This window comes from Thermobia domestica, chromosome 2, assembly GCF_964235325.1.
Source record: "Thermobia domestica chromosome 2, izTheDome1.hap1.1, whole genome shotgun sequence".
Classification (NCBI taxonomy): domain Eukaryota; kingdom Metazoa; phylum Arthropoda; class Insecta; order Zygentoma; family Lepismatidae; genus Thermobia; species Thermobia domestica.
The window spans coordinates 326,708,218-326,728,427 of record NC_137455.1 but is presented as its reverse complement, the minus strand read 5'-3'; the positions used below and the strand labels follow the sequence as shown (position 1 = coordinate 326,728,427).

General features: G+C 35.9%; 1 protein-coding gene across 1 annotated transcript in view; it reads left to right on the top strand.

Annotated features, from left to right (window-relative positions):
• Nucleotides 1-15,676, top strand: part of LOC145679516 (aminopeptidase N-like) — a 64,708-nt gene extending 49,032 nt beyond the window's left edge. The window contains exons 8-9 of the mRNA XM_081750095.1: nucleotides 11,084-11,373; nucleotides 15,668-15,676. Coding sequence (XP_081606221.1) covers nucleotides 11,084-11,373; nucleotides 15,668-15,676 — 299 coding nt within the window. The remainder of the gene's footprint in view (nucleotides 1-11,083; nucleotides 11,374-15,667) is intronic.
• Nucleotides 15,677-20,210: the final 4,534 nt, after the last annotated feature.

The window sequence follows — 20,210 nt, the reverse complement described above, 5'->3', positions numbered from 1 at the left end:
TAAAAATTTCGGAAGTTTCCCGCCTGATATCTGCGAAATTTTGTGTAGTTATTTCATTCGGATTTTGTAGCCAGGATTTTTTTTTTTGCCTGGTTTCTCTTCTCTGCTAGTTTTATGCATTCGTGGTCGAACCATGGTTTGTTCCTACGTATTTCCGCGTGTCCCAAGTTTTCCTTTTGCTGAAATTTTAATGCTATCTGTAATTTGAATGCAGGTATCCTCCAGACTAGTGCACTCCGAATCTTCTAAAGCCGAGAATCTATTCGAAACTTCAATCTGGTATTTCTCTCTTACCTGGCTCTCTTCTAATTTCTTTAAATTGAATCTCTCCGTTTTCGGACAATGAATATTATCTTTATTCAACGATAGTCTCCCTCGTATTATCGCCGCTACCAGGTAGTGGTCAGTGTCACAATCAACCCCTCTAAATAAGCGGACATCAATTATGCTAGATTGCCTTCTTATATCTGCTAAAACGTGATCAATTTGATTATGTGTTTTTCCGTCTGGTGATGTCCAAATGTATTTATGAATGTCGCGATGTGGGAATTTTGTACTCTACGTGGACGTTGCAAAGTTCACGAGTCTAACACCGTTGTCATTACTTTCCTTATGCAAACTTTCGTTCCCTATAATCGGTTTGAAAATATCCTCTCGTCCTACCTTCGCATTGAAATCCCCTAATAGAATCTTCATATGGTATCGCGGGAGTTGGTCAAATATCCGTTCCACTTCTTCGTAAAAACTATCTTTTATATCGTCATCCTTATCTTCAGTTGGGGTATGTACATTTGAAACAATAATATCACACCACCGTCGCTTAAGAATAATAAAAGAAAGTATGTCAGTAACAAATTCAACCCGTTTAATTGCTGGTAAGATACGTTTATGAACGAAAAACGATGTTCCTAACTGGTGATTTTTATTTCCTTCCCCGTAAAAGAACGTAAAATTTCCGTAATTCACAGATGCATTTCCTTCCCACCTATCTTTCTGAACTCCTACTAGGTCCATCCTGTATTTCTCTAACTCACTCGTTAAGGACTTTAGCGCCTGCCCTATAAAGACTCCTAATATTTCATGTTCCAAATCTCATGTTCATTTTCTTTTGCTGCGTTCGTGCCAAGTTATCAGTCCTTGTCCCAAGCTTTTGTGAATATTTCTGAACAAGTGCTTTTTTTACAGGATGAGGTTGTCAGCCCTACCCAAACCCCCAAGCTGGAGGACCACTCCTAGTCGGCTGTCCGCGACTGCTTATTCAGTATATTCGCAGCTAACCTCTATATCTAGAGGCCTTCTCCTCGATCCGCAACCTGAGGACGCGCCATGCCGTGCTGATAGGAACCCACGTTACACGGTCTTATACCGTTAAGTAAAATATCCTAACGGTTCACACTGACTAGCGTTAGGTAGTGATGAGCAAATGCAAGGCCAAGACCAATATCGGGGTGGTCTTGGTCTTGCACATCCAGTCTTGGTCTTGGTCTTGCACTGGAATCCTTGGTCTTGGTCTTTGTTTTGCACACCCTGCCTTGATCTTGGTCTTGCATGCAAGAGTCTTGCAAGTCTTGCAAAAATAATAAAGTCTAAACTCTACAATGGGCCAATAGTAATACAATACAATACAATACAATAGAAATACAATGTATGTTTCTAAATGTAATATAGTTTAACTTTGTGTAAGTATGATGATAGTGTACAACATAGGTAATTACCTTTATTTTTTAATGGGTGTCCATGTTTCACTACTTATAAGATATCCTAAATCACAACCGTATCACACAAATTTTCTTTTCAACCATGATTAGCCAATGGATATTACGCAAAAGCGATTTAAAAAAAAACTTGCAGGCTTTCGAAATGTGAGCATTTAGGGGAAAAAAGAGAGAAATTTGCTGAGTTGAACGTAAAACGAATGAGAAGGTGTTAGAAATATTAGCAGTAAGGGAAAAAGAAGAATTTTAGATATTGTTAAGAGGAGGAAGAGGAACTGGTTAGGATATTGACTGAGGAGGAAATGTATTGTGAGGAACGTGCTAGAGTGTATAGTGGAAGGAAAGAGAGGGTGGGAACGAAGGAGACTGTAGTTGAAGGAAGGTATTAAAACAGAAAATTGCTATGTCAAGACGAAGAGACTAGCTGAGGACCACTGAACGTCGAACCTTCCCAGTTGCAGCAAGTAACTTACCAATAATGGCAGAATAGCTATGATGATGATATGTTTAGCAATATTGACCAAAGGAAGAGAGAGAAAATTAAAATAATAATAATTATAATCAAACCTCTTAATATTTTAGAATAATTTGAGTGAAAATTGAAAATGACTCAATTGTCTATATCATGTATAAACTCAACTTATATGAATACTTTCGACCTGTATTAGAAATACAAAATAACGGCATCAAACTCCAAGTTATTTGAAGTCTCACTTGTAAATATGGATTATTAACATCCATTACCCACTTCGTTGTGTTAAACTAAAAAAAAAAATAGTAATATATTTCGTTAGTCAGTCACTTTTTACTACTAGTAAAGCGCTCTCTGATATAGATCATTTTCGATTATTTTTATATTTCTCTCCCCTCCTTCTCCCCAAGTTGCGAGGCTGAATTTGGATTTAAACGGCATCAGAAGTGTCACTGTTCGTCTCGGAGACACCAAAATAACTTCAAAATAACTAAAGAATATATATATCCTCCTCCATGTTGGGAGGCAAGGCATCGGAAGTGTCATTGTTCATCCCAATGACTTCGGAAAACCATGAGTTCGACATTGATAATAGTCGATATAATCGATAATATTTATATATCTCCTTCCTCCTTCAAGTTACGGTGCTAAATTTGCATTTAAACGAGATAGGAAGTATCACTGGTCACCTTAGTGACGCCAAAAACTATGGATTCGAGACTAATATTTGATCATTTTTTCAAAAATCATTATTATGTATCTCCCTCTCCCCTAAGTTACGGGCTGAATTTGATCGTAAACGGTATCGGAAGGTCAGTATTCAACTCAGCGACCTCAAAAACTATGGATTCGACACTAATATTCGTCATTTTCGATCATTTTTATATTTATTTATTTATTTATTTATTTATTTATTGTCCTTCAACGGAGAATAGAATCTCCAATTACAGAATGTACATAATATAGATAGTTCATATAATATAATATTATACATAATAGTAAATATAACGATGCTGACAAAATTCCTGTAGATATCTGACAACGGCAATAATAACTATCGTAAGAGTATAAACCGTTAAACGTGAAGAGTATTACAAGTAAAGAAACCATTAAAAGTCAAATAATTGCTTTACACAGGTATATGCAAATACATGTATTTACGTTCTAATACAATATATTTTTCAACTTCTTTTTATACAGTAACAGAAGTAATGCTAAATCTAGATCTTTGTTTAATACTGATATGCTATTAAACCTACTGCACATTCTAAATAATGGTGAGCCTTTATATATTTCAGTTCTTGGAACATCTACAGTCAACAGATGTCGCTTACGTAGATAGCCTGGTCTAGCATTGAGTCCAATTTCTTGTAAGAAATTACTATTGCCAACATAAGAATTCATAATTTTATAGAGAAATAATTGTTGAAAAAACTAACGTCTGTTACTCAAACTAACATAGTTAAATTTATCTGGAAGGGTTTTATACGAAATTTTGTTTCATATAGTGGAAGCTCCCATTGTTTTAAAATAGAAATACCTTAGGAATTTCTTTTGAATATTTTCTCCTGAAGAGATTTATAATATCGAGCCCAAACAACGCATGCATGTTCTATTTTGGTACGAACCAAGCTATTATACACCACAGAAATAGCTACAACATCATTTAAATTTCTGGTGTTCCGTATAATGAAACCAAGCTGTCTATAGATATAAAGAACCACTTCAGTGGTATGGTTATCAAATGATAAATTACGTGTAAGTTTTACTCCTAAATCTTTACATGTGGTAATTTCTTCCATGTTTTCACCATTAAGAGTATATGAATAACAATTAATACGCTCTTTCGCTCTTGACATTATCATAAATGCACATTTTTTAATATTAAGGTTAAGCTTATTTTCTACACTCCATTTATATACTAAATCAAGATCTTCTTGCAGTTCTATTGTATCTGTAATACACCTTACTCCTTTATATAATTTTACATCGTGTGCATACATAAGTTATTTGGATTGTTTTATTGAGAACTGTAAGTCATTAATATACAATAGAAAAAATAATGGACCCAGATTTCATCCTTGCGGTACTCCCGAGGTAGCTACGTATTCTAACGATTTCGATTGTTTGTATTGAACAAAATATTTCCTTCTAAATAAGTATGATTTAATTAAATTAAAAAAAACTTGAGTTAATCCATATTGATAATTTATTTAAAAGTATGTTATGATTTATTTTGCCAAAGGCTTTACTAAAATCCAAGTAAATCGTGTGTGTACTAGTTTTATTTGCAAATGAGCTCTGAATATTTTGAACGAAATTAATTACATTTGTAGTCGTAAATACATGTTAAAATACATGTTGATTGACATCTATAAAGCATTTTACATGATTAAAAATTCTGTTATAAATGATATTTTCCAAACCCTTAGCCGGAGCACAAATTACCGCAACTGGCCTGTAATTTTCAATATTGCACGTATTACCCGACTTAAATATTGGGCAAATTCGTGTTATTTTCCAGTCTTCAGGAAATACTTGAGTCCTTATTATAAGATTAAAGATTGTACATAGCGGTCTTATTAAGATTTTTGAACATGCTTTTAGTAAATATGGAGGTATTCCATCTGGACCACATGAGCGTTTTAGTTTCAGTTTTCTTATAGCACTTTTATACTCAACATCAGTAATTAAGCATAATGATAACGAGTTCGGTGACAAAGGTAGAATATTTTCGTGATGTGTATGTTGTACAGCGCTATCTGTGTATACAGATTGAAAATATCTAGCAAATCCTTCCGCTATATCACTTGTAGTTTCAAGGGGAACATCTTGAAACTTCATTGAATAGTTCATTACATTACGGTTTACTTTTTTATTATTTAAGAAGTTCCAGAAAGATTTTGGATCAGATTTTATATTATTTTACAAAATCTTATGTTGTTTGACTTTATACATACTTCACTTTCTGTAAAAATATTACTTTCTATTTCTCGGAAATAATTTGAGTATGCTTTACTAATCATAGTTTTTACTTTTTTTTCCTTGTTTGCCTAAACAATTCCTTATATTCTTCCGCTATCGCAATGTTTCCGATGGTAATCTTTTAATTTTAGCATCTTAATGATTTCTTTAGTAAACCAACATGGATATCTTCTACTTGTGGTTTTGCGTATTTTAGGAACCGTACTAGAAAAGAACCTCATTGATTTTATTATAAAATATGCTAATAGCTAGTTCTACACAATCTGCATTATACAAGGCAGACCAATTCGTATCACGCAACATTTTATACAATTGAAGAAAGTCTGCTCTTCGAAAATTGTTATAATAAATAGTTTCGTTCTTGACCCTACTAACAATACTTTTTGTTCTTATTAATATTCTTAGAGCAGGACGTTGCTTGTCTTCAGATACCGTCGGCATTAATTCTCTAGTTACTACAGTATTTAAAATATTAGTTAAAACAAAATCAAGCTTTTTGTTATTGTATTCTTAATGTCATTCAAGGTGAAGGGATTATATAGGTTCATAAAATCCCGGTCTGTAAGTCATATTTGGAATCACTAATTAAAGGTAAATTAAAATCACCAATAACTAGTATATTATGATATTGAAAATCCAGATGCGACACAAACATGTTATAAAAAGACATATACTTATCAATAGAAGAAGCAGGTGTAAAGTAAATAGTCACAATGTACAATGATACACTATGTACAACTACTTTTACAGCTAAAGATTCTGTTTCGCTTTTTAAGTCAATCGGTTTGGAATCGTACTTATCCCTTATTGCAATCCACACCCCACCACAACGTTTATTTCCGTTTCTATCGCAGCGATATACCTTGTAATTATCACCAAATAATTCATTGTTATAAAAGTTACTATGCAAACAACTTTCGGTAATAATAATTACATCAAAATTATTGCTTAATGTATTTAAATGAAATTCCTGGAGAGTTCCGCGGTGATAGTGAAAGTGTGAACATCTCAGGTAGTGAGCTGCTGAAGAGGAAGTGGTTAAAGTGAAAAATATTCATAATATATCATCTACACTCATCACATTTAAACAGGAAAACATTAATACACATTTACAATTACTTTACACGCATTCATTTAATCTATATTTCACTTTATCCAATATTTTCACCCCGATCATCTGGGTAACTGGCCCTCTTATTCCCGCTGGAACTCCTTCCCGATTTTGACATTTTCATACCAGACTAAGACATTATAATTATTACCTGAATTTGACTAATTGTTTCTTTATATACCTTAACTTAACTAACGAACAATTTATACTTAAAATACATTTAATACTATATGTTACAGGTAAACGACTAGTAAGTCGACCAAAAAAATGCAAATGGCGGCTTCCGCCATTTGCAAGATTAGTTACAAAAACAATACAAACATTTCAAATTAATCACATTTTTAGCATACATGGCGTAAGCTGATGCTTTTTAATAACTCCGATAATGGTGAAGAAGAAAGAAAGAAGAAGAAGAAATTCTTGACACTTTGTATTTAAACTCCTAACATTTTGATAGTAAATGGTTAAATTAGCAATCCTTACAGTATCCATTAGGTTGTAACTAGGTTGTTAACATCCTCGAGTGTTCTTAAAGCATACACGAACGTACCATCCTTTTTCTTTCTCAGTTTTATATTCCCTAAATAATCAACCCTTAAGAAAGCATAGTTATTTTCGCGTTGCTTCTTTCTAGCTTGACCAAAGATACGTCTACTGTATGACGTAAGAGAGTGATTAACATAAATCATCTGATTGTAGGTATAACCCAAATATACTGTGTTTAAATTTCTTTTTACGTTTCTTTGTTTAATGAACATCTTTTTATCTGTACGCCTTACACATTTTACAATAATAACACCACCAGTGCCACAAGATGAATCATAATCTGTGGCAAGCATCGATCATTTCATCTGTAACAGTCATATCTAATGCTCGCCCCACAGACTTTACAATATCTAATACATTTTCATTAATTTGTTTGATAATGCCATAAATTTCTAATGTATTTCGTCTGTTATATTGATATACCTCATCAATTCGCAGTTTAATGTCCGTGATTTTTTTCTTTAATGTCACATTTTCCTGTTTTAATTTTTCTACAGTCGCTAAACAAATTTGTATTGTTTCCCCCTGTTTCCTGATTAAATCGTCGTTTTCATCTAACTTTTTATGTGTCAGTTCTAACGAGTTTCCAAGTTTCCGTTCAGTTTCAATGTTCGATCTCTTTAGATCTGACACTTCCTGTTTTAGCTCTTGTAACAACTTAAACACATCAGGAAGAGTTGCAAATTCTGTCTCTGGTAAAGAAGCTGATTCTAAATGCAAGCTACGTCTTCTTGACTTATCACACGACTTGCAGCGCCAGGGTTGTTTCACTGATTTCATGAATACTAAATCCGTCTCTTCTAATTTAGCACATTTGAGATGACATAACTTCAAACAGTCCGAGCACTCTAACTTAGAAGCTGTTTCTTGTCTCACAATAGTATTACTACATTCGATGCAGGAACTCATCGTGATTCGATGTATCGAAACCAACAGAACGCAATAGTCTGTGCCCAACTTGCAGATTAATGTGGGTTGGCAATACTGTTTGTTTACATTACAGTCTAACACACAGCAAGGAATATTGACGAATAAGGCATTTTATATATGATTTATCGCAGTTTTACATATAGAACAATTATCTACAGTACTTACTGTGTTTAAAACATTCACCAAAACCCACTTAGATGATTATATTTTCACATTACACGGTAACTTGTCGGAGGCACTAAAACAGCGTTCACTAGTATGTCAGTTCACAAGTCACACATCACTGTTGCCCCCCAAAAAACTCTTATCTCTTCCTTTCCCTCCGCCAAGCTATAGGGCTGAATTTGAATTTAAACAGCATCGGAAGTGTCACTGTTTAGCTCAGCGACCCTCAAACCTATATATATATATATATATATATATATATATATATATATATATATATGGGGAAACCATCTCATGTCCAATCCTATGTTGAAAATGAGACCAAGTTCGGTCGGGTAGTTCAAGAATTATTAGATTTTATTTATTTTTGTACATTTTCCATCTTCTTCCCCTCGCCTAAGTTCTACTGTCAAAGTGATTAGATAAAAAAAAAAAAAAAAAAAAAACACCACAAGTCCGAACCTCATCTATGTTGAAAACTTGATTGAGATCAAGAGTGATGAAGTCACAAAGACAGTCACTTATATTTTTAGTTTTTTTACATATATATCTCCCTTCTCTCCCTCCCCTACGTTGCACCATCAAAGTAAAATTATAAAAATCGCTCCAGGCATGAACTTCATCTATGTTGAACATTTGATCAAGATCGGTCGGATGTTTCAAAAGTTACCCCCTCCCTACGTTCTGCCATCAAAATGAAACAAATTCTTAAAAACTTTCCAGGACCGAACCTCGTATATGTTAAAAATTTGATTGAGATCGGTTTAAGAGTTATTAAGTCACAAACTTAGTCACCTTTATTTTTATTTATAGTATTTTTTGTACATCTCCCCCTCCTCCTCCTCTCCTACGTTGCTCCATCAAAGTGACCTGACATAACATTCCAGGCTTGAACCTCGTTTGTGTTAAAAATTTGATCGAGATCCGTCGGGTGGTTCAAGAGATTAGTAGTAACAAAAAAGGCACTTTCAATTTTATAATATAGATTTATTGTTGTAGTATAATATTATATCGCGCAATACTCGATGTGCCGTATTTAGGTATACCTAAGGAGGCTAAAAGTTATATTAATAAACAATTATTCAATGTACAAGTATCCGTCCATGAAATCAAACTTGCGGTCATATGCACTAAGTTTTTGTCAATGTCATGAAAATGTTATATCGATATTAATTTTGTGAGCACACATTAAAAATTTCTAACGGATGCTTGAGTCTTGGAGCCAAGACCATACCCATGTAGTCGACACCTACGGTGTACGGATTACCAATGTTTAATACTACATTTCTCTTTAGATTTGGAAGAACACCACTAATATATTTTGAAATGAAATTAAGTATCTAGTTTAACGTCCCACGATTATGCATCAAGGCTAAGAGAGACGGTAATGATGAGAAATGACTGAAATGGTAGAATGAAGAAAGTAGGAGGAAACAGAAAAACAGCGTGAAAATCCACGCACATAGTATTTGTCCACCAAAAAGCTCACATGGTACAAGATGACACCTGTGTGGCTTGAAAACGTGCAATATCTACAGAACACGCGAACAAGTAATTCAGAAAACGACATACTGTAGCTATATACTACAGGGGCAGATCGAATCACACGGATTGCATAAACTACTGAGAACACATTCACCTAATCAGCATTTTACTGAAGCCAAGAAATCCATCACCTTCTTTTCTACATTCTATATAAAAAATTCAAGTAGTGTCGACACTTGTGCGAGAGTCTTGGTCTTGGTCTTGGTCTTGCAGGTATGGTCTTGGTCTTGGTCTTGGTCTTGCACCGGGATTCCTGGTCTTGGTCTTGGTCTTGCATGCAAGACTCTTGCAAAAACTGCAAAACAAAGACTCTTGCGCTCATTACTAGCGTTAGGTAAAATCTAACATTTAATTCCTACACCTAGGTGCATGTTGTACCCCTTATGTGTACTGAGGTTCAGTTTTGAGTGTCTATTTCTTCAAGTCAAACATTTTTTAGGTAAGCAAAAGTGACTACCTATAAATTATATTTTCTATGACATAATATCTAAAGAAAATGACCACTTCAAACACAACGTTTGCTCTATGCAAAAATAACGTTCAGTACAGAAATTTCGGAATAAATAATGTGAATAATAATTTTAAACTGTTATAATTGATAATTCTTACACCTCTCCATTTGTGAGTCCTCCCGTCTTTTACTTCTGTCTGTAAAGGAACACTTACAGATATAGAAAGGAAGATGCATGGAAATTAATAGATTCAGCTAGCAATTGAATTGTTGGATGCATGAACCAGGTATGTCCACTTCTAAAAATTCTTCCGGAGCTACGTGATTCTAGTTCTAATTTCAGGATGAACACTGAATGTAGGTACCTCTTTTTACATTATAACTGAATATAATAATCGAATTCTTGCACACATGATTCTTGCACACAATATAGACTGATTTTTTTAAATGTAACAAGTGAAAATCTCAAATTTGCTAAGAAAATGGACCTACCTGGTTCTTGCATTCAGCCCTTAAATTATTTTATTGGAAACATTATTCAAACTACATCTTGCTTGACATAACTATGTCGAACAGAACAATTTGTTTTCGTCGTCACATTGAGATTAGTGCAATTTGCCATCTATATTTCTAAGTGTTGATTTTAGTTATGAAGGATGATGTGTGCTGTAATGAATTATCAAATTATCGTAAGGAGTTTGTCTGGATTTCTGCAACAGAAATCCAGACCCCTCAAAGCAGTGGCGTATTTAGCGGGGCTTCCGGGCTTAAGCCCCCCCGAAATGTTACTTACTATAGTAAAGTATATGAAATATATTGCAGAATTTTCACATTTTCAGGCAAAGCTTCCCCGAAAGTTAGCAAAGCCCTCCCCGAAACAAAATCGTAAATACGCCACTGCCTCCAAGCAAAGCCTGAAAGAAACATTGGGTAACATAAAGTGTATCTTTGAAATCTGAACATAAAGTATATCTTTGAAATCATTTCTGTTGGTAAAGTAAGTAGCAATATGAGGTCATTCAAAATAGTACCCAAAATAGAAGAAAATTACTTTTGTAAGGATAATAATAACTTTAGTTTAGCTTATGAAAAAGAGCGCAGCATTATTATTAATTTCTAAAATGTTATCACCAAATGAAATGCAAACTTTATTTGTTTTGCAGCTTTTATTAGAGTCCAATACGAAGAATCGCACTGGGAACTTTTAACTAAAACATTTATTGCTGTGAATAATATGAGCAAAGAAGTGAATTTGAATAAGGCAATCTTGGTTGATGATGCATTTGAGTTGGCGTCAACAACAATTCGGAAGAATCTTTACTATAGCATTCCATTAAACATTTTGCTACATCTAAATACTGAAAGTAGTTATTTGGTATGGATGACAGCTCTCAAGAAGCTAGAGTTCCTAAATAATATGGTTCAGAGAACTGGCGAATTTGCAGTTTTCAAGGTAATCACTGGTTAGAATCTTTTCATTAACAAATTATATTCATACAAGAAGACAGTTGTAGATATGCGACAATCATTTTGGACATGAATGTATATACTTCAAGACTCGCTGTAGAAAACAATGCAAGTGGCAAACAAAAGTTACTGTAACATTAGCGATAAATTGTTCCCATGCGTCAAAAAGTTAGAAAATACTATTGCTTAGAATTACAACCTACCATCCCCATGAGGATCCTGGCGCCAATTTATCCATGCCGACCAGATGCCATGGTCGGATTGACGACGCCAGGCACCGGCGTCTATCCGTGCGATTTTCGACCGCGACGATCAAAAACAGAGTCGTTCCCCAAAAGAATACAAAGAAAGTTAGAAAGTAATATGTTGCTTTAAAATACGAATTAGGGCTTATATTTCCCTCGTATAAAGCTTTCTCGAAACAGTCGGGCGACGACTGCCAAAAGGCACTGCCGGTATTTAGTTTGAAAAACAATGTCGGCACGACGTCGGCGAAAGTTTCAGTATCGCGTGCCAGAGGTAACGAGTCGAATTTTGGAAAATGAATAGAGCCTTCATCTTCTTTACTGATGAAGTAAAAATTGAAACTGTAAGAAGGGTTATCTTGTGGGTGGACGACACTAATTCAATTAAATATGTCTTGTGAAATCGGAATCGGCAGAAAGTGGGCATACAGCGGACGGAACGACCGTGCCAAATGATGGTTGTAAAGACGTCGAAACGCTGACGGCATGCCGAACCTAAAAGGTAAATTTTTGTAAAGAAATGTAGTAAAGGGACTGCACGTAAAGGGTATATGAGAAGTAAATATTTAAAATGGAATTACAAGTACGAGAGGAACATTGACAAACATTTTGGAAGACGGGAAAGAGCGGACAGGCCGACCGCGACAAATGTTGTCGGAAAGACGCCTTAACACTGACGGCGTGCCGACAAGTAAATTAGCCGAAAGAAGGTCGGCAAACAGCGGACAGACCGACCTCGTCAAAGATGCTCGGAGAGGCGCTGAGCCGCCTTTGCCAATGTGAAGCCTGATTGGAGAAATCGTCGTCTAGTCGCACTGCCTGTATGTTCGGTTCACGTTCTTCATTTGTTACATGGTGATGCCGTATGGGCGGACCGCTTCAAACAAAGTTTGTTGATTCTTATAGTCAAGTGAAGGTGATTTTACAAGTGGGAAAAGAGTTTTCGTGTGATAAAATTGTTCATTCATTGGCAACTGTACCAAGTTGCTGGTTAAGCAAATATGACGAAGACATGATGTGTAAGTACCCATGGTGGAGAAGACGACAAATAAACTAAATATTTACCAGTTAATAGTATTCCATGTGAAACCTGCAGAATCGTGGTCTGAGTATGAAGTGGAAGAGCTATATACATGTGTTGAATTAATTTAATATTATGCATATACGTACCTTTCAAATTGTTATGAATTTTATGTTGTTTACATATGTTAATTGTTGCTACGTATGAAAAAGATTTGGTTATAGCATGTTTCCGCGCACTGGCGTCCCTGGCATGTAAAATTTGGGGGGACTTCAAAGAAAGTGATTTAAATGCTACTACCTAGCGAAACCTGTTTATTAATTTCGATAATATTTGTAACCTTTCTGCTTATCTTCACGGACCCGCTAAGGTATATCAAGAACTCGATTATAATAGTAGGGGCCGCGGTGGCTCAGTGGTAGAGCGTTCACCTCTAGTGCTTGAAGTCCTGGGTTCGATCCCAGCCCACGCCAATAAACTTTGTGGTGGGCAATCACCATGTGCGTAGGATTCTACTGGGTTCTCCCGTTTCCTCCCACTTTTTGCATTCACCATTTCATTCATTACTCATGATCACTGTCTCCTTTAGCCTCACTAGCATATATGTGGGACGTAAAACTCAAAGATTTAATTTAATTTCATTTTTCGATTACAATCGTTTCACAGTCTGAATATTATATTCCAAATAAATATTATTATTATTATTTATATGATATTCTGTCGTTAGTAAATAACTTAAATTAGAATAAAATATTGAATATCTCGTAACTTAAAATAGCAAGGGGAACCCTTCCCAGAATTTGGAGATCTTAAAAGCAGCTCTTATTAGTAGTATTACAATCCCCCAGAATTCCGTCCTGGGTCCGCCCCTGACTAGCACAGGTTGGTTTGTGTTGTTTGTACTGTAGTTTTTATGCCCCTAACCTAATGTAACGTAATCGAACGTAACTTAGTCTAATCCAACCAAATATAACCGATTGGAATAAGTTTGGGTACATTTTTTTTCGATTTTCAAATTCCGATTCGATTTCATGCGATACAGCAGTAATTCCCTAAATATATGTTAGGTTAGTTTGGATAATTTTTAGATTAGGAACTCTAGCGTACTGCTAGAGGTGATAACTTGATTGTGTTTTTTGTGAATAGTTGTTGAATAATAGAGTGAGAATGTGAACAGCAATGTTTCATTATGGCAAAAATACTTAATAACGTGAGGCGGTATACAGGATGCACCCCTATAATAGAATCAAAAAACGCTATATCCAAGCAGAAATCCGTACTCGAGGGGAAAAACGTCAGCGCGGTGATTGGTAGGCCCAGTTTGAATCTCTCCGTCACCACATTCCTTTTATTACAATATGTTTATTCATAATTTTTACTTCATTCATTTTTATTTAAATCTCATTTTCTAGGGGGAGTCAGACCCTTGCACTTTAAAAAACTTTAGAAAATCATTAACGTTTAAAATTGTTTTTCAAATAGTTGATGGGAAAACGACAGCCTGAAAAGTCCGTATTTCGACGGATTGCTGCGGCTTTTTTTCGAAGAAAGCGTTTGCAACGAGCAAATTTTGAATGCATAGAACAGTGTTGTTCCTAGTGGTCCTGATAATGAAAAATGTGCTTTCAGAGGGAAAACGTACTGACTGTTAAACGTTTTTCACATTAGGCCCACAGACGTGTTAATTGACCTATTCTTAACGGGCCTTATTAGCTGCTTAATTGTTATTTTTAGGTTTCTTTCAAGCATTTGTAAGACATTCCCAGATACTTTTCTCCTATATGGCACTTAAATCGTACTGAAAATTGTAGAAATTTACTGCGTATGTACCGAGTGCAACATTACTGGTGGGAATGCGCCATGATTTTCATTGTATTGCTACGCAGCTTTTCTGCTGCATGCCGACTGCTTGGAAAGGCTATTTTCTAGCGGCGGCGACGGCGCATTTTATTCGCCGTTCCAGCTGTTTGCCGACTGCCCGAAAGGACCTCTTTTCGATGTCAGCTTCCCGATTCTCCCACAGGCGGCATCCGACCTTTCGCCGCCTTCGAGAAGTGCCCCTTTGCCGACTGGAAATCAACCATTCAGGAAGGGAAAGGTTTCACAACCTTTTACAGTAGTTTTCCCTAAGTCTGTCTCCGTTCTATGATTTCTGGGCAAGGGCAGAATTGCTAGTTCTGAAAGTATATAATACTTGCATATCCCATTCAACTTAATTTTTAGGCTTAGAGTGCTGCATTAAAGGAAAAACGAAGAAATTTTATACTGGGACACACAAACACACACACAAATGCAAGTATTATACTTCAACAACTCGCAAGGGTGCTCCTTGTCGAGAAATCATAGCATGGAGGAAGAGTTAGGCAAGACTACTGTAAAGGGTGATGAAATTTTTGCCTTCCTGAAGGGTTGATTTACAATCGGCAAAGGGCCACTTTTCGACTGGAGCAAGAGGCGGAATGCCGCCTGTGGTAGATCGGGAAGCCGACATCGAAAAGAGGTCCTTTCGAGCAGTGGGCAAACAGCCGGAAAGGCACATAAAATGCGTCGTCGCCGCCGCTGGAATGTAGCCTTTCCTTGCAGTCGGTAAACAGCAGAAAAGCTGCGTAGCATTGCAATGAAAATGATGGCGCATTCCCACCAGTAATGTTGCACTCGGTACATACGCAGTAAATTTCTTCAATTTTCAGTACGATTTAAGTGCCATAAAGAAGGAAAGTATCTGGGAATGTCTTACAAATGCATTAAATGAGCCGGCGCCGTCGTAGAAAAGAGGCCTTGCCGAGCAGTCGGCAAACAGCCGTAAAGGACAAGATTACTAGAAAACAAGTTGCCTCTTAACCATGCTGCACGGTCATAGGCTGTCCCGGAATGACGTCACTTATAGACCCGTTAAGCGCGCAAAAACTTTGTCGTCTGTTTTTTTCACACTTAAGAAGAAGGAACAGTGTCTTCGCGTGAGAAGTCCTATACTGAATTAACGTTACATAGTAAATTCCTTTTTTTGCTTGCAGGCAGAATAAACTTAAGTGTCTGTAATTTACTACATTGAATAATGATCGAGAACAGAATTTATAATAATAATTGTGTTTTACGATAATATTCTATTATTAGAAACCTTACCTCACTGGACAAGTTTCCTGAGCTGCTTCTCCTGTTTGTCCTGAGAGCTTCCTTCTCTTTTTACAGAAACCTTAACACTTTTCTGTTTTGTCAAACTATTCAAAAACTTAATTCTGGCATATGTTCTCATTCGCACAAATGTAGTTACTATTTCAGAATTCACATTAGTATTACTCCCACAAATACTTTTCCCCTACGCACTGTTCTTCCGTGGTAAAATGAAAACTGTTCTTGCATATCTTTTACACACGAAAGCACTCTTCAGTGGGCTGTGTGAGATGGCCATGAGACAAGCTTTGAATCAGGGATATAGCCAACAGGCTTATCTAGGAGGAGCCCGTCATATTGTTTGGGGAGAAAAGGCAGCTACAATTTACAAAGCCAAGAAGAAAAAGTGTTACAGTTAATGATTTTGAGGCTTGAAAAAACCGGAAATTTTCGATTCCGTCCGGAAAACTAAAAACACTTTTTTAAAGCTTTGGTTTTTGCTTTTTCTCCATAAATATTACCTACCAAGTCGTCTTTATTATGATTAACGAAAAACTACAACTCCGGACCAAATGTTATGCCTTTTTGCATAACTATTAAATTTAAGCCCCTTTACATAGAACCTATCTACATAAGAGGGAATTTCTTTAAAATTTCGCTTAATTTATTTAAGATTTCCTGACAAAAATATTTATTTATTATTCTTCACTAAAAACATCATGCAAAATCTCGTATTAGCATAGATTGACAATTATTTTAAAATAGGCCTTATATAAAATATTATCATGCTTCATATTGGACATGATCCGCATAGGAGCACTAGATCAATCGATTGTAGCAAATGTGGCAGCAAGCTCTGCATTTGGTTATTCCTTACAAAGAAGAGATACCATACTATTTTTCCATCGGTAAGGATCGGTAAATAATTTACTGATTATTAATTATATGTACAGGAAATCATTTGTGGGGGTCTGGCCCCGATGCTCCCCGTGGCTACACCACTGCTTTGTATCGATGATGGTGAAGAGTGACAAACGAGAACATTTTTATTGTTCTGATTACATAAATGGATTTTTTGCATTTTCTTTATTATTATTATATGAGGTCATTGGAAGGTGGAGAGAATACATTGAAGACTTATATGAGAGTAGGGATAGACCGTGTAGCCTAAATGTTGAAGTAGAAAATGAAGTAGGCGAGGATGATAAAGGATTTAGTATTTTTACAAGTAAACCTTACGTTTGTGTGAATCGAGTTGCTGACTGAGACACATATGAGCAAGTAGTACTAAATGTGGCCAGTATTTCAGTGAAGTTGTAGGTGCGAAGCTCCAGGGGTTTAGGAGATACAGCTACCAGAACATCATATGGAAGTACAGAATAGTCTTTATACAGTTGGAGGTAAAAGCCCTGTAAGACCTCTTGTAACGACAAAAGGTGAATAACAAATATATGGATACATATTAGGACTAGGGGGAAGTCATATAGTAAGGGTACATCTGACGGCGGCCATCTTGATATCCGCCATTTTGAATTAAGGTTATGTTTTTAAAATAGGAATAGGGTCATGTGATACATGATTTAAGATGCAAATTTAATCAGAAGAACAATGGTGACGTTAATTTTGATTTACGCGCAATTGGTAAAAAGTTACAGGGGAATCAAATATTGTTGCAGCACATGTATTAGTCCTTCACCCCACTTTGTAAATTTTGTGTTAATGATAATAGTTAAATAAAAAGCAGGTGGATAAATATTAGGCCTATGGTAAGAGTTGCCTTGATGGTGGCCATGTTAAATCTGCCATTTTGAATCAAACAAAAGTTTTAAACAAAACGCATAACAGTGACACCTTATTAATAGCAAATTTTACCATAAATCCAACGGTATAACCATTTTTGCTTTATCATTAACCAGCATTTGTTACGCCACCATTGTATTTCTGATTAACTTCTAGCCCGAAGTCATCTATTGCATTACCATATTCCCATTTCATTTTGTGCTGGTTAATGATAAAGCAGAAATGGTTATACCGTTGGATTTATAGAGCTCCTCCGTGGCTAAGCAGTTAGCGTACGCGCCTTTGGCGCGGGAGACCCGGGTTCGATTCCCGGCCGGAGCTCATGTGGTTCGGATTCCACGTTAATCAGTAGGTTCACGTCTCATATAGCCTCGCTGGTGAACGGGACGATAAACTCAAAATCAACTCAACCGTTGGATTTATGGTAAAATTTGCTATTAATAAGGTGTCACTGTTATGCGTTTTGTTTAAAACTTTTGTCTGTTTCAAAATGCCGAATTTGAACATGGCCGCCATCAAGGCAACTCTTACCATAGGCCTAATATTTATCCACCTGCTTTTTATTTAATTATTATCATTAACACAAAATTTACAAAGTGGGGTGAAGGACTAATACATATGCTGCAACAATATTTGATTCCCCTGTAACTTTTTACCAATTGCGCTTAAATCAAAATTAACGTCACCATTGTTCTTCTGATTAAATTTGCATCTTAAATCATGTATCACATGACCCTATTCCTATTTTAAAAACATAACCTTAATTCAAAATGGCGGATTTCAAGATGGCCGCCGTCAGGTATACCCTTACTATATGACTTCCCCCTAGTCCTAATATGTATCCATATATTTGTTATTCACCTTTTGTCGTTACAAGAGGTCTTACAGGGCTTTTACCTCCAACTGTATAAAGACTATTCTGTACTTCCATATGATGTTCTGGTAGCTGTATCTCCTAAACCCCTGGAGCTTCGCACCTACAACTTCACTGAAATACTGACCACATTTAGTACTACTTTCTCATATGTGTCTCAGTCAGCAACTCGATTCACCCAAACGTAAGGTTTACTTGTTAGGGATGAGTTTGAAAAGGCTATATCCGAGGTTAGGAACGGGAAGCCAACCGGAATAGATAAGATACCAATCGAATTCATTAAAAATATAGGAGACAAGGGAAGGAAAGAATTGTTCCGACTATGCAACGAAATATATGAAACAGGAGAATGGTCAAAAGACTTTCTTAAAACGATCATGATACCGATGGCTAAGAAATCGAACCCAAAGAGATGTGAGGATTATAGAACTATTAGTCTCATATCTCATGCAGCTAAAATTCTGCTCTGAATACTGAAGAGAAGGTTATATGAAAGAATAAAATAAAGAAGTTGTGGAGGAGCAGTTCGGGTTCAGAAGAGGTAGGAGAGTTCGACAAGGGTGCTGCCTTTCGCCAACACTATTTAATGTCTATCTAGAAGAGATAGTGAAAAAGAGTTTACATGATGATGATGGCATTTCGGTAGGAGGTAGAATGATTAGATGCATAAGATTTGCAGACGATATGGCGCTTGTTGCAGAATCTGAAAAGAAAATCAATAAAATGTTAGAAAAAATGAGAAAGGCCCTTGAAGAATATGGTATGAAAATAAATGTTAGAAAGACAAAAGCCATGGTGATTGGAACGAAGGGGTCTGTGTCAAATATAAAAGTAGGAGGGGAGAAAATAGAACAAGTGAATAGTTTTCGATATCTGGGTAGTATTCTTAGTAATAACATGAAGTGTGAACGTGAAATAAAAGTAAGGATATGAATGTCCAAAAAAGCCTTTAGGAGGAAGAAAAGTCTGTTTTGTGGGACCTTGAATGAGAAAAAGACTCATAAAATGCTTCGTGTGGAGTGTTGTACTGTATGGGGCGGAAACGTGGACATTACGTACAGGTGATGAAAATCGACTGGAAGCCTTCGAAATGTGGGTGTGGAGAAGAATGGAAAAAATTAGTTGGGTCGAGCGCAAAAGGAATGAGAGAGTGATAGAAATGGTGGGTGAGAAAAGAACACTTTTAGATGTTATTAGGAAGAGGAAGAGAAACTGGTTGGGACATTGCCTAAGAAGAGACTGTATCATTACTGACGTCCTAGAGGGTATAGTGTCGGGAAAGAGAGGGAGGGGGCGAAGGAGGCTACAATTAATGGATGATATAGAAACAGAAAGATCATACGCGAAGACGAAGAAGTTAGCGGAGGACCGTGGAGCATGGAAGCTTCTCAGCTGCGGCAAGTGAGCTGCCAATAAAGGCAGAATACCTATGATTATTATTATTATTATTATTATTATTATTATTATTATTATTATTATTATTATTATTATTATTATTATTATTATTATTGCAAGCCAACCTGCTATATACCCCAATCCATCTTCTTCCATTGCTGATTGTGTCTCAATGTAGCACATTTGACTTTAAGAACATCTTTGTCAAACGGTCATTGTCTTCGGTCATTGTCTTCAACATTTCACCAGTACATACAACACCAAATTTTAAAAGAAATTTGCTTAAAATAAATTCTTAATTTTGGACAGTATTTGTATTTTTGTTAATTTTCAGTACGCCAGGATTATTGCTTAAAATAATCATTCTAATTCTATTT